General features: G+C 46.1%; 1 protein-coding gene across 2 annotated transcripts in view; it reads left to right on the top strand.

The window, feature by feature from the left end:
* The window catches only part of b4galnt4a (beta-1,4-N-acetyl-galactosaminyl transferase 4a), a 324,656-nt gene that overhangs the window by 301,383 nt on the left and 8,343 nt on the right, over positions 1 to 14,930 (top strand). The window contains exons 10-20 of one of the 2 annotated variants that reach the window (XM_083763365.1): positions 376 to 555; positions 1,364 to 1,473; positions 3,580 to 3,680; positions 4,045 to 4,118; positions 4,638 to 4,849; positions 6,610 to 6,707; positions 6,910 to 7,160; positions 7,867 to 8,056; positions 9,108 to 9,388; positions 10,175 to 10,662; positions 11,235 to 11,434. In XM_083763365.1, the coding sequence (XP_083619491.1) occupies positions 376 to 555; positions 1,364 to 1,473; positions 3,580 to 3,680; positions 4,045 to 4,118; positions 4,638 to 4,849; positions 6,610 to 6,707; positions 6,910 to 7,160; positions 7,867 to 8,056; positions 9,108 to 9,388; positions 10,175 to 10,662; positions 11,235 to 11,434 (2,185 nt within the window). Of the gene's footprint in view, positions 1 to 375; positions 556 to 1,363; positions 1,474 to 3,579; positions 3,681 to 4,044; positions 4,119 to 4,637; positions 4,850 to 6,591; positions 6,708 to 6,909; positions 7,161 to 7,866; positions 8,057 to 9,107; positions 9,389 to 10,174; positions 10,663 to 11,234; positions 11,435 to 14,930 lie in introns of both variants that reach the window. The other variant, XM_083763364.1, reaches the window with a different exon arrangement.

The following is a 14,930-nucleotide window of genomic DNA, read 5'->3' as shown; positions in this document are numbered from 1 at the left end:
TCCTCCTTTCAACTGGTTTGCACTGTGATTAGTTTTTCAATCCCCCAGTTGGAACGGTGGGCCCGGGTGGGGCGTTGCCATAGGAACAGGACCAATGTTAAAAGCTTCCATAGGCCTCAACCATTATATAGACGAGTATACGTTGGGGTACGTATATATGGACCTGGGATATGACGCCACCTAGCGTTGACGTACGTATACGTACCTGGGGAACAAATAGTTAAGCGGTCTGCCTTGTTGAGGAAATTAGGTGTGATTGCTGTGTATAAAAACGTGGTTCATTGAAAGCAATAAGCAGACAGGCATATATGACTCCGCTTGACTCCTCCTGTGCCCTGCTAAGCTTCTCTCTCTTTCTCTCTCTTTTTCTCTTAGATGAGACCAGCTTGAAGATGAACAGTGTGGACCATGTTCCCCAGACGTTTGCTAGTCACAGCCGTGTCCCAGTGGAGACACTGGCCCAGGGGGAGCGACAGGGGCAGTGGTCAGCGCCGCACGGCGTGCAGCATGGAGCAGACATGCTGAAGCCAGACCCCAGGGACACCTTCTACAGCAGTAAGTCCATGTAGTCTCATCTCCCACAACTATACTTCCCTGCGTCAGTCTTTATGTCTGAGGCTGGGTCCCACATCAGTCCCTACTCACTATAGAGAGAGTATGCACATGTATCACTTTTCCAACGGGACACGCCCGTTACGTTATTGAACAAGAGCGCTTCCAAACTCTGACACAGAATTTCTTGACGGGTCCGGACGGTTAGCTCAACCGTCTGGGCACCTATAGGCTGCTGAGCCAGCCTGACGGCATGCCACGGGTTCGACTCCCCGATCCCGACAGGGTGTCTTCCCCCTCATCTCTCTTCCCATTTTCTACTTTCAACCTATAAATAAAGGCAGAAAAGCCGGATGGGAAGGTTTCCAGTTTGATCTTGCACTCCCCCAGAGTTAGTGTTGAAGTGTCCTTGAGCAAGACTCTGAACCCTAATTGCTCCCGATGTGCAGGTTGGTGCCTCGCATGGTTTCCTCCACCATCGATGTATGAATGTGTGAATGCAATGCACAATCTATTGTATGTAAAGTGCTTTGCACGCACTTAACATATGCTTTGTAAAGCGTGCATGCATGTGTGCGTACCTGTGCACTATTGCATAATGTATTGATGACAATCCCATGTAATCTATCTTCTGGTATTCCTATTTGTCCGTCTTTGTCTGACCACTAGGAACCACCAGTGAGCATTAAACATCTCTCTCTCTCTCTCTCTCTCTCTCTCTCTCTCTCTCTCTCTCTCTCTCTCTCTCTCCCTCTCTCTCCATCCCTCCCTATCTCTCCCTCCCCCCCCCCCCTCTCTCTCTCTCTATCAGCCCCTATGATCGACCCCTCCCGGCTTGAAAACGTGCTGCCCGCCTGTCTCTACTCTCCCACCTACGTGGTCAAAGACTTCCCCATCGCCAGATACCAGGGCCTGCAGTTTGTAAGTGACCCCTCGCCCTCAGGGATGTGCCATCTGTAATCGTAGTGGCGTGCGTATGTGCGTGCGTGCGTGTTTCTTTGTGGGTTAACGGGCTAATGGAGGTTTCGGACTAATAATAGCCCTGCAGGGTCATTTGAAGCACGTCGTCGTCCAATTATTTAGCCATGGTCCCGTCCGTTGCCAGAGGCTAGGCATTACATAGTCAGCAGGGCCTGAGTGCACACACACATGCACACACACACACACACACGGACAGACTGGACTGAGAGGCAGCGAGCAGAAAGGCTACGTCCATGTTGGCTCCACATTAGATCTGCCTCACCTCTCCTTTTCTTTAACTACACTAACGAAGTACATGGTCGACAATAGACAGGCTTGAGTGTTGCTGCCCTCTGTAGGACAACGTGAGTTACTGCAATAGCAACATGGGTAGACAGTGCTACCGAAGTGTGTGTGTGTGTGTGTGTGTGTGTGTGTGTGTGTGTGTGTGTGTGTGTGTGTGTGTGTGTGTGTGTGTGTGTGTGTGTGTGTGTGTGTGTGTGTGTGTGTGTGTGTGTGTGTGTGTGTGTGTGTGTGTGTGTGTGTGTGTGTGTGTGTGTGTGTGTGTGTCTCTGAGGCACCACATTGTTCTCTTTGCGTTCCATTTATGGTTTTATTGTGTCCATAAATGTTGTACCTTGTTATGTGTTGACTGGGGGCTCACGCTTATACACCATGCTTACTCTGATCTGCCACTTGGAAGTCTGTCTGCTCTGCTGTGACAGTGCGTTTTAACAGCGGGCGACAGCCAGACAAATTTTCCGGAAGTGCATTATTCATCTATGGGACCCGGCGACTACTGGTGATAGCAGGCGAACAGGCGATGGTCGAAAGGTGGGCGGAGGAACGTTGCCCGAAAATATGAAAATAATGTATCTTTTGGGAGACATTGTCCGGCGAAAGCGGGCGATTAATAATAATAATAATAAAACTTTATTTGTATAGCACCTTTCATGACATGAAATGCAGCTCAAAGTGCTTTACAGAGCAATGGAGAAAAAAAAAAAAAAGCAAGGCAACGACATTAAAAAACAAGCAGTAATGCAATACAGTGAGGACATGAATAACAAAAAATAAAAGATCAATTAAAAGCAATGTTGTAGAAGTGGGTCTTGAGCTGTGCTTTAAAAATGTCTACAGAGGCTGCCTGACGAAGGTACAGTGGGAGCTTGTTCCATGCCGACGGCCCGTAGAAGCAAAAAGCTGCTTCCCCGTATTTTTTAGTTGCCATTTTTTTAGGCAAAGTGAGCAGGCCAGCAGTGGAAGACCTTAGGGGGGCGGTTTGGGACATATTTAGGTAGGCAGTCATGTAGGTAGGAAGGTGCGAGACCATTGAGAGCTTTATACACAAGTAAAATCATCCTAAAAACAACCGGAAGCCAGTGCAGTGAAGCCAAAACTGGATTAATATGTTCTCTCATCTTAGTTCTAGTTAAAACTTCTGCATTTTGGACAAGTCTAATCTGTCAGTTGTTTTCTTAGGCAGTCCTGAAAAAAGTGCATTGCAGTAATCAAGCCGAGAAAAAACAAAGGCGTGGATTAGCGTTTTTGCATCGTCCAAAGACAAATAGGCTCTGATTCGTGCAATATTTCTAAGGTGAAAAAAGGCAATCTTGGTAACATGATTAATGTGTGAATTAAAATTCAATTCAGAATCAATAATGACCCCCAGGTTCTTTACTGTACTGTTACTTTCTACAGTCAGTTAGGCGATGTAATGATCCTCAATTATGCGCATTTGGCACCATTTCTGGCTAATCACTGTCTCAGACTAGGCCTGTGGACAGTTGAGAGACCTACCTGCCTGTGACACATGGGTCAGCATGTTTGGACATTTATTTATACATGAACAATGGCTTATTAAACCTATTGTATTTGCCCTCGCAGGATCAATAAAGATCTCTCTCTCTCTCTCTCTCTCTCTCTCTCTCTCTCTCTCTCTCTCTCTCTCTCTCTCTCTCTCTCTCTCTCTCTCGATCTCTCTCTCTCTCTCTCTCCTATACCTACCGATCTATATCTATATATTTGTCTGTCTGTCTGTCTGTCTGTCTGTCCGTCCGTCCGCAGGTATACCTGTCCTTCGTCTACCCCAACGACTTCACCCGTCTCACCCACATGGAGAGAGAGAACAAGTGCTTCTACAGAGAGTCTCCCATCTACTTGGAGAAGTGAGGACGTTGTTATTGTTATCACTGCATCATGTGATGTGTGCTCTGGGTGGAGGTCATGTCTGTCTGTGTCGCACGTGCCTGATCATGCTAACTACGCCGTCGTGTCTTCACCAAAGTGATGTTGCGTCACGACCCTCTCACCAAAGGAGGGCACGCGAGCTGTCAGAAAAACCTCTGTTAATGAGTGTCTCTGTGTGTGTGTGTGTGTGTGTGTGTGTGTGTGTGTGTGTGTGTGTGTGTGTGTGTGTGTGTGTGTGTGTGTGTGTGTGTGTGTGTGTGTGTGTGTGTGTGTGTGTGTGTGTGTGTGTGTGTGTGTGTGTGTGTGCGTGTGTGTGTGTGCACGTTCTTGTGGGTCTGACAGGTTTGGTTTCTACAAGTATATGAAGATGGATGAGGAAGAGGATGACAGATCGTTCTTCTTCCCGAACCCAGATGGTAGCTGCTAATGAATGCATGCACACACGCACACGCACACACACAGTCACACACACACACACACACACACACACACACACACACACACACTTTTGTATTTCTACTATACTTGTGAGGACATCAACATTTTAGGATGCTGATTTTATGAATGACATTTTAAGCATTCTTTGGCATCTCAGATCTGCTGTTTTTCGGTGTGCATGCTTGGGGCACAACTCATTAACAAGTCATTCAGGATTCCAACCGTAAACCCTGAACCCAAACCCTAACCCAAATATGTTCCTAAGACCAACTCCTAGAATCTTTTTTTTTTTTACCATAAAACAAGCGTTTATCTTGTGAGAAACCATGTAGGAAAATGACCCTCACAATGTCTACGTCTGTAATTCTACTATTGTGGGGACAATTGGTGCTCGCAAGTACTGTATAATAAGTACACGCATGCACGCACGCACGAACACACACATGCACACACACCTCCAGACGCTCAGTTAACATGCTCCCTCTCCCTCGCTCCAGATTTCCTGGAGGAAGAGGAGGTGGTGGATCCCGAGGATGAGGCAGAGATTGTGGGCACACAGCCGCCTCCCAAAAAGCCCCCTCCTCGTGGCAGCCAGACAGGCCACACCTCCAGGCCCTCCTCTCGGCACCGTGCGGCGGCGGGGCCCGGACCACCCGGGACCACTCCCCCTGGCAACAGATACGGGAGAGAGGAAGATGACGAAGAGGAGGTGTGCAGACTGACACGTTTAGCTTGACGGACTGTTTCTCTTATCGTTGCTGTCGGGTGGCAACCAAAAACATTTCATTTTCGGGAAATTAAAAAATAAAGGAACCTGTGTTCCGGTGTTGTTATTTTTTAGTCACAAGCTCTTGTCAATAGTTTTGGTTAAAAGGATGTTTCACTTTCAAATCAAATAAAGATATAAAACTGGGCCGGCCACCCGTCTGAGAAAACTAATTCCGGCCGCTTGTATCCGCAATCTTATGACCCACACCTCATGGCCATAATTTTAATACAGCGTCTAGAGCACTGGATAGGCCTGTCTGGTACGGCCCTGTCCTGGTTTTCCTCCTACCTATCAAATAGAAGTTACTTTGTCAATCTTGCCGAGTTTGACTCAGACAAACACGACATCAGTTCTGGTATTCCACAGGGCTCGATTCTTGGCCCTCTGCTTTTCTCCTTGTACATACTGCCATTGGGCGAACTCATTGCCAATCACGGAGTCAATTTTCATTTCTATGCTGATGATACCCAACTATATCTTTCTGTGGCTCCAGATGATCCCTGTGCTTTAGACCCGCTGGTTACCTGTCTGTCTAGCATCAAATGTTGGATGAGTGAGAACTTTCTCAAGCTAAATGAGGATAAGACAGAAGTTCTCATAATCGGTTCTAGTGAACAGAAAGAATCAATATTAAGCAGACTTGGCAACCTGACTGTAGAAAGTAACAGTACAGTAAAGAACCTGGGGGTTATTATTGATTCTGAATTGAATTTTAATTCACACATTAATCATGTTACCAAGATTGCCTTTTTTCACCTTAGAAATATTGCACGAATCAGAGTCCTTGGACGATGCAAAAACGCTAATCCACGCCTTTGTTTTTTCTCGGCTTGATTACTGCAATGCACTTTTTTCAGGACTGCCTAAGAAAACAACTTACTTACTTACTCCTCTTCGTCCCCAATGGGACATAAGGCTTCAATGAGCACTCTCCAAGAAAGAAAACAACTGACAGATTACAACTTGTCCAAAATGCAGCAGCCAGAGTTTTAACTAGAACTAAGATGAGAGAACATAATTTACTCCAGTTTTGGCATCACTGCACTGGCTTCCGGTTGTTTTTAGGATTGATTTTAAAATTATTTTACTTGTCTATAAAGCTCTCAATGGTCTCGCACCTTCCTACCTACATGACTGCCTGCCTAAATATGTCCCAAACCGTCCCCTAAGGTCTTCCACTGCTGGCCTGCTCGCTTTGCCTAAAAAAATGGCAACTAAAAAATACGGGGAAGCAGCTTTTTGCTTCTACGGGCCGTCGGCATGGAACAAGCTCCCACTGTACCTTCGTCAGTCAGCCTCTGTAGACATTTTTAAAGCTCAGCTCAAGACCCACTTCTACAACATTGCTTTTAATTGATCTTTTATTTTTTATTTTTTTGTTATTCATGTCCTCACTGTATTGCATTACTGCTTGTTTTTTGTCGTTGCCTTGCTTTTCTTTTATTCTCCATTGTTCTGTAAAGCACTTTGAGCTGCATTTCATGTCATGAAAGGTGCTATACAAATAAAGTTTTATTATTATTATTATTAATGACCCACACCTCATGGCCATAGGATAGAGTAGGAACGAAGATTGTTCTGTATATCGAGAGCTTTTCACTCTGCATGGCTCAGCTCTCTTCTCATCACAACATGACACTGTTGAAGTATGGAGATAACTGTATGAATGTTCTGCTTGACAGCATGGTTATGTGGTTCAGGTGGGAGCTGTGAACAGCATGGTGCTCCGCAGGGAGAGGAGACATTTCCCCCAGAGGGACAGGGCTGAGGACAGAGACTGGAGTAAGGACCGTGTGAGGTAGGCATACAATACAGTATTACCGCTATATCCATATTGTGATTTGAAAACAGATATCGTCTGGAATTCTGGATGTCATATTGTGGTATAATGGCAAAAGTGTATTGTGATATGTCATAAGACAGTGTTCTATAAAACTAAATATCGGGAGCAAAAAAAAATGTGATCAGGACATCCCTAATTTAGTAATTTTGTCCCACAGCTCTATTGTGAGGAGGAGGAACCGGGAGGTTCGTCCTCCAGGTTCTTCCAGGAGGAAGGGAGCACCTCCTCCTCCTCCTCCTCCGCCAGGGGCCAGTGAGGAAGAGGAGGAGGAGGAGGAGGAGGAGGTGCTGCACCCGCAGGCGGACGGTGTGGTCCGTGGGGCGGTCCGCTCTCTGTCCTGGATCCGCACCGGCCCCTCGGAGCTGGGCCCGTCCCTGGGCAGGAGGGTTGGCAGAGGAGGCCCAGCAGGTATATGGAACGATAATCACTATTAGCGTTTATTGTGATAATTAAAAAAATAAACGCTCACAATAATAATCACATCGTGGAGAGTTTATTATATTGTGAAATTGTCTGGGGATCGATCATTTAAAAACCCTCTATAGTCCGGCAGCTGAGGTGGACGCGTGGGAAATTTGGTGTATATGGTCTTTTTTATTGGCCTAACATATTGTCTATATACATTCATGCATCCACATGCTGACCGGCTGTCAGTATTGAGCAATTATTTTATAGGGGTTTCGAGTGACCCTCCCATCAGAGGCGTTTTATAGGGGTTTCTTGTCACCCTCCCATCAGAGGCGTTTCCAGGAATTACATGTTGGGCAGGCAAGATGTGTCGTCCCCACGTCCGTCCCCCACACACGCGCACACACACACACACACGCACGCACAATCAGAAGCACTAAAGGTTTTCAAAGAGCTATACCTGCCAGTATGAGTATAGGATACTAAGGCTGAAAGGCTCCAATGAGTGATTGAGGCTTGCACTCTACACGCAACGGCCAATCAGCTGCCCACTAATAGTTCTCAGGTCTGGTGTTTGTCCTCTCTGTTTTCTACAAGCTATTATTATTAGTATTGCAGTATTGACACTTTTACGCAAGTAACAAAGTGGAATACTTTTTCCACAACTGACATTCTCACATGGTCCCATAATATCCTCCCCATGCAGGCCCGGGTGGAGAGAGAGGAGGCGAGACGCCTCCCAAACTGAGCAAGTCGTCCCTGCTGTTCCCCCAGAAGAGCTCTCTCTCTGTGCTCACCAGCCGCGCCAAGCAGATCCTCAGCAACTCCGCCCACAGCAACAACAACATGGCCCAACATCTGCACGACAACACCAACAACAAGCTCCCCGGGAACAAGTAGGGAGCCTGTTACAATTCACCTTTAGCAAAGCACTCCCACCGGGCTCATTCATTCCAATGTAAATATCATGGATTTTACACATTAAATACTGGTTCATTTTTGGAACCAGACCTTCAAAATCTCTTCCAAATCTGTCAACAAGGCCTGCCATATGCACTGGAAAAATATGTGTGTGACATTACTTTTTTTAAACAATGTTTTATCATAATAGGAAAACTATTGGTGGAGAGGTTTGTCTAAGACTATAGTCTAACCCATGTTATGCCTTTTAGGACAGTGGTTCCAAAAGTGGGGTCCCGGAACCCCTATGCTAGGGGTCATTGAGAGTCCTTATTCCTTAAAGGTGTATTCAGTGATTTCACTTAATTCAAATATCACTTATTTTTTTGTTTTGTTGTGATAATCCTCCCTACTATAGAGTGTGCTGACCATATAAGGAGTTCCTCCCTGTCCCCAGTTAACCCCTGGGGGTCAAAAAACCTTAGGTTTCGTTTTTGACTCTCTATCCTGATTGGACGAAAGGCTGGGTCCCACAGCCAAAAACGAAACCTAAGGTTTTTTGAGTGAAATCACCGAATATACCTTTAAGGAATAAGGGCGTTTGTTATGATGCTTTCCAAGCGCATGTCTTGCTCTCTTTTTTTAAGAAGAATCGCAATTGCAATCTTTTGAGATGATCACAATTATGAATGTCTGTAATCTGTATGTATGAATCTGTTTGACCATGTTTCAAATGTTGTGAAATGTAGTTATTTTCGTGGCACACTATGAAAGTAGATCGGCTATTAAGTATTAATGGATGCTATTTCTTTTTTAGTACAACAAATAAATATGGCCTATTTTGGCCATAGTACATTATCTATTTAGATTATTGGTATTGGTCATTGTCAGTCAAATAAGTCATATCTGTCTTTTTGGAAAAATTGGAAAACTTTAAATGCAATTTGTATTCATTTACAGTACATTCCCATGTTCTATGCCGGGAAAAAACCCCACAATTAAATCTTGATAATTAACGAATGGTCTAAAATCCCATGATGGTGACAGCCTCGGCAACAAGGAGGAGAACAAGATCTACATCACGCGGCCGCGGCCGGCCAAGGAGAGAGAGCGGGAGAGAGAGCAGCAGAAGAGAGAGAGGAGGGAGGAGAGGGCGGCGCGCCACCCTCGGGAGGTGTTCCCCGGGGTCTTCCTCTACCAGACGGGCAAGACCACCAGGCTGGTGAACCTGGGGGGCTCCAAGGCCCACACGGTGACAGGGGGGGAGGCGGGGGGCAGGGGGCTGGTCAGCGCCCCCCAGCTCTGGCCCAAACCCCCTGCCAAAGAGGGTAAGAGACCCCCCGCCGTGGTGGACACAAGTAGAATACTCAAGTATTCAAAAGTAGAAATTGCGAAGTACATTTTCGGCAATAAGGTGTCTTGAATGTATGAATGCAGTAAGGGCATATGTCGACCCCGCCCTGCTCCCCTCTGCCTCATCCCCTCCTGGTGCTGCGGCCATCTTGGATCTAAACACAATGTAAACAATGGGAGTGGGGTGGGGCTGAGAAAGGCCCTTATTGTCAGAAATTGTCAGTTAAAAAAATAATAAAAAAGAATTAGCAGATCTACAACGCTCACAGCGTGGCGTTGTGAGCTCATAGAACAGCTATTTTCACTATATTTGAAATAGGCCTCAATTTGTTCATATATTATTCTCCCTTTTCACTTTCCTCTTAACTTTAGGTCCCAGCAACAGCAAGTCCTGAAAATGCAAAAAGTACAATATATTTTTTAAATGTACCGGATTGAATCAGCTTGCAAAGAATCAGACCTGTCTGAAGTGAGTGGTGCAACAGTGACACTTGGTGGTCAACAAATGCTATTGCATCTGGTAGTTTGTTCTGTACGGTTACACTAAAACTCAGCTTCCCATCATGCACCTGTGCACAGTCTGAAGCTCAACAGCACCACTTTGTCACCTATACATAAAGACATACTGTACAGACAGACAGACAGACAGACTGACAGACAAAGGGAAAGACATTGCTGGTCATTGGAGTGGATGTACCACTGAAAACATAAATAAATAATAATAATAATAATAATCCAAAAACGTTACTGTCTCACCACAGGTAAGACCACTCCGCGAAACGGGACGCAGAGCAAGCAGGGTGCAGCGGGTGTGGTGGCACGGAGGCCAGCCAACAGGGCAGCAGCGCCAGTGAGACTCCCGCAGCAAGGCAGGAGAGGGGAGCAGCAGCAGATGCCGGGGAGAGAGGCTGCTGACGTACCCAGCAGAGAGGAGTACCCACCTCCCCACCACAAAGACCCCCCAGCACGTCGCCCTCCTCCTCCCCGGCCTCCCGCCGCAGTCACCCCTCTGGAGCGGAACTCCACGGAGAGCGGCCCGCCGGTGGGCGCCGAAGCGCGCGTCACCTCTTACCTCAGGACGTCCGAGATCATCACGGAATCCCAGCAGCGGCCCGGCCCGGACGCCGACCCCGCCGACCCCGCGAACCGCGGCGGCGGCCGGGAGGAGGCGCCCCCCGACAACAACCCGAACCTTGAGCGCGAACAGGAGCCAGAGGAGGGGGGCATGTCGGACTACAGCTACGAGGAGGTGGGATGCTGTAATGACACTGACTGTGACTGTGATTTTTATTCTGCATAGTGCATGTGTTACAGTGTGCATAATGTGTGTGTGTATATATATATATATATATATAATTGATGGTTCTTTTCTCTCTGATGTTATTCTTCCTCTGACTCCTAGTTTTTTGTTATTGCTATTACTGTCTCTTACAGTAAGTACATAAATTGGTCGGAAAGGCTTATTGTCTATCCCCGTTACAATGCCCCAATCTAGCTCCCAGTACTTACCGCACGACATGCTGCACCCAAGCTGTGCTACCCATGACCTTGTGGTCCAAAGACGAGAGCTCTACCGATTGAGCTACCTGGACATAGCACACATACAAATCAAATCTTGTATGGGGGTTCTTGTTTGCACAACATACTTTCAGATGGCCAAATGCTTACTCAATTTGGGGGTCCTTGACATTAAAAAGGCTTGAGAAGCACTGTCTTTACAGTACTTCTCTCACTCTAGTCTCCATCTGTACCTTAACTGCTGTACTTCCCCTGGCGACTGAATGTACTCCCGCGCGATCGGTCTTATCTGATTTTTCTTAGGTGGAGGCCAGACCGGGCTGGGCGGAGGAGAGCATCAACTGGCAGCGCACGTTCTCCGTCAACCCCATGGACTTTGAGCTGCTGCGCTCCGACTGGAACGACCTGCGATGCAACGTGTCCGGCAACCTGCAGCTGGCCGAGAGCGAGGTGGTGGACGTCCTGGCTCAGTACATGGAGAAACTCAACGAGCGCAACAGCGGGTAAGAAGACACACGCTGCTGGAAGAAAAACCTTTTAGCCACTTGAACCCCATATAGTTAAGCAGTGTCCCTCAGGGCTCTATCCTAGTGTATTATATCTACGTTAAAGATAGAGTGCCATGTTTTGTGTCTATAAGTTAACATTACTAATAGACCCCCAGGTGTGGTTAGAATAATATTCTCTGTATTCCCTGTGTATTTTTGGTTTCTTCCAGAAAGCCTTTTAGTCAAAACGCCCAATCGAAAATACACCATTTTTGTGTGACATTATTATGTGACATTATTAAAAGTAAAAGCAACCGGCAGTTCTTTTAATAGCTGACATATAAAATAGGTTAATATTTATTGGTTAATTTTATGTTTTGTGATCATATAAATCTGCAGAATTGTATAGTTTAATTTGAGTGAAGGAGTTTAAGTATCTCTGGGTCTTGTTCACGAGTGGACGGAGGACAGAGATGGAGATCAGCCGGAGAATCAGAACAGCAGGGGTGGTATTGCAGTCGCTGTACCGCACTGTTTGACGGGTGGCTGGCGTCTGGTTAGGATGCCTCTTGGGCGTCTCCCATTCTCGGAAATACAGTTGAGGGCAAGCCCTCATTTTCAATGTAGCCGAGGTTACAATTCATAAATATAGTCAAAACAATACATCAACACAACATTATAAATCAGGATACAATTACAAAGGAACTTAAATGCAGAATAACCAGTAAAATAAATCAATTGAAGCAGGAGCAATCACGGTGAAAAATGTTTTGGAGCATTCCTTTGGCAGGGAGCTCAGTTTTAATTTTGAAGTTCGTTCCACGAGGTTGGGCCATTGACAGAAAAATAAAAACTCTGTCTGAGCCTGAGGAACCTTGAGCCTTAAAAGATCACTAGAGCGGGTCTGTTACGTGCTATTGTTCAATTCCAACATGGAACAGATATAGTCAGGGATCATCCCAGCAATGGCTTTATATAAAAATAGGTGCCAATGCTTATCTCGCCTCTCAGTCAGAGAGGATAAACCTGAGTATGGATGGATGTAGTGGAGTTTTAAAAAAGTACAATATTTGCCTCTGAGATGTATTGGAGAACATACTCAAGTAAAGTCAAAGTACCTCAAAATGTCACTTAGTTCCTTTCCACCACTAGCTATAGAGACAGTGGGCGGGAGAGGGACACAGAGTAATGCCAGCTTTTGAGCTTGATGGATTTACATGATGCTACAATTAAGTAGACTAAGCACACATTTGGACAATGTTTTGAACCATTATGTAAAAGCAATATAGTTCCCAACATTCTCTGGATCAGGGCCCAAGTGATAATCGCAAACATGCTCAAGGCCCACCCATCTGACCACTGAACAGGGTCAGATGGACGGGCCACACGCATTTTCAGAGCATTGTTCATTTTAAACGATCAATAAAAATCGATTGTGCTCCGGCTTGAATCAGTGGTGGAACCAACGTAGTATACTTTACGTTTGTATTTATCTGCATCACAATGAAATCTCACTTTTTCAAGGTTTTTATAAAAAAATAATTTGTTTGATATTGATGTTTTATTACAATTAAAATGTTTGTGTTTTGCCAATGATTTGTGGGGCACACTTGCACTATCATGGAGGAGGTTGGAAAACGCAGATAAAGTATATTTTCAGGGTGAACACAGCTGGCCACATCTGTGCATCACCCTGTGTTCCTGTTAGCCAGCACCACAGCTCTCTGCTGAATGATTAGCATTTCTGCTGCAGTGACGTTACAACGCCAGCCCCACTGGGTTGCATTTGCATAAAGTTGCTCGGTGGCCTTTCTCCTCTATTCTTTTTATTTATTTCATTTCTCCCTCCCAATAATAATGCATCATTCATGTCCCCCGCTCCGCTGAGTCACCAGACATAATGAATGGCGATGGTTTTGCCTCGGTGTGTTTCGCAGCGGTACACCTACATACACAACTTGGATGAGTCTCTGCGGTAGGGAAACACATTGACAGAGTGAGACGTTTACATATAATCGCTCTCATATTTCCGTCCTTTGAAATACACCCATTGCTCACAGTGTGCACTATGTGTCCTATTTTTGCCATGTCAGCTTAAATGGTGACTTGTGCATTTATATAGCGCCTTCCAAGGTGCTTTACATAGATTGTGCATTACATTCACCCATTCACACACACATTCATACACCGATGGCAGCGGAAACCATGCAAGGCACCAACCAGCACATCAGGAACAATTAGGGGTTCAGTGTCTTGCTCAAGGACACTTAGACACTAAGGCCCTCATTTATCAATCGAGTGTAAAATCTGCCACAGATTCGAGTGCAGGTTTCGTAGTACACCCACGTCGCCACGGCATTTATAAAGTGATCGCAAACAGCTGATCCTTCCTTAATTTTGTTCTCACGTTAAGAAATGTCACGGCTGAATTTGATCTGGCACGCCCTAAGAAATCAAGCCTCGCCCTCGTTTTTGCGACATGAACAACGGCAATACGTTTCCTGAAACCATGGTTACATGAAAAAATAGGTTTCTCCCGTGCCTTGCTGCCCGCCTCACCCCCCTCTCTCATACACACGCACAGCACGCACACGCAACTTGCAAGCCCAACTAACTGGTGTGTTGTTAAACAAATAAAGAACGAACACCTGCATGAATTAAATAAAGCGTGCGTGCGGGGGGTGAGGCGGGCAGCAAGGGAAGCGAAGCGAGAGGAGAAACAGACAACTAAATAAAGTTGTAGGCCTACCCTGTGACAGGGTAGACCTACAACTTTATTTAATTCATGCAGGATCCCTGTCTGTTTCCCTCTCACCTCGCTTGCCTTGCTGTCATGCACGCACGCACCTACATGACACATTAAATAAAGCTGTCTGTTTCTCCTCTCGCTTCGCTTCCCTTGCTGCCCGCCTCACCCCCCGCACGCACGCACGCACGCACGCACGCACATATTGCTATTTGCAACATTCACTGTGTGTTGTTAGTTGTATATTCAATTATTAAAGTATTTTTAATTTAATATACAACAAGATATATTAGTGAACGAAAACCTGAACCTGTGAACCATAATTAAATAACAAATAGGCACACACACGCTGCTGTTTTGCAGGTGCTCCTCCTGTCCTGTCCTGTCCTGTCCTGTCCTGTCCTGTCCTGTCCTGTCCTGTCCTGTCCTGTCTGTCTGTCTGTCTGTCTGTCTGTCTGTCTCTCTCTATCACAGTGGTCCGTCCGTGACCAACTGACCATGCACATTCCGACGTTCGACAGTCTATTTAGATTGCCTCCAGTCGTTAGTCACTGCAGTGGCCGGGCTGTCAACTGTCATTATATGAATGTGCAGCCAAAACAGTATATAGCCTCATGTGGCTGGTGGTGGGCAGCGTGGGCTGGCTGGGTAATATACCTATATCTCCGATGCAGTTCCCACTTGCGCTGGGAGCCTGGCACGGTACATTTGGCATTCGAGCGACGCGTCAGGTTTATTATATTGCACATAGGCTACCGTAAGAAA

This window comes from Protomyctophum parallelum (assembly GCF_964188405.1).
Source record: "Protomyctophum parallelum genome assembly, chromosome: 4".
Lineage (NCBI taxonomy): Eukaryota > Metazoa > Chordata > Actinopteri > Myctophiformes > Myctophidae > Protomyctophum > Protomyctophum parallelum.
The sequence above is the reverse complement of the archived record's forward strand: the minus strand, read 5'-3'. Positions and strand labels throughout refer to the sequence as shown.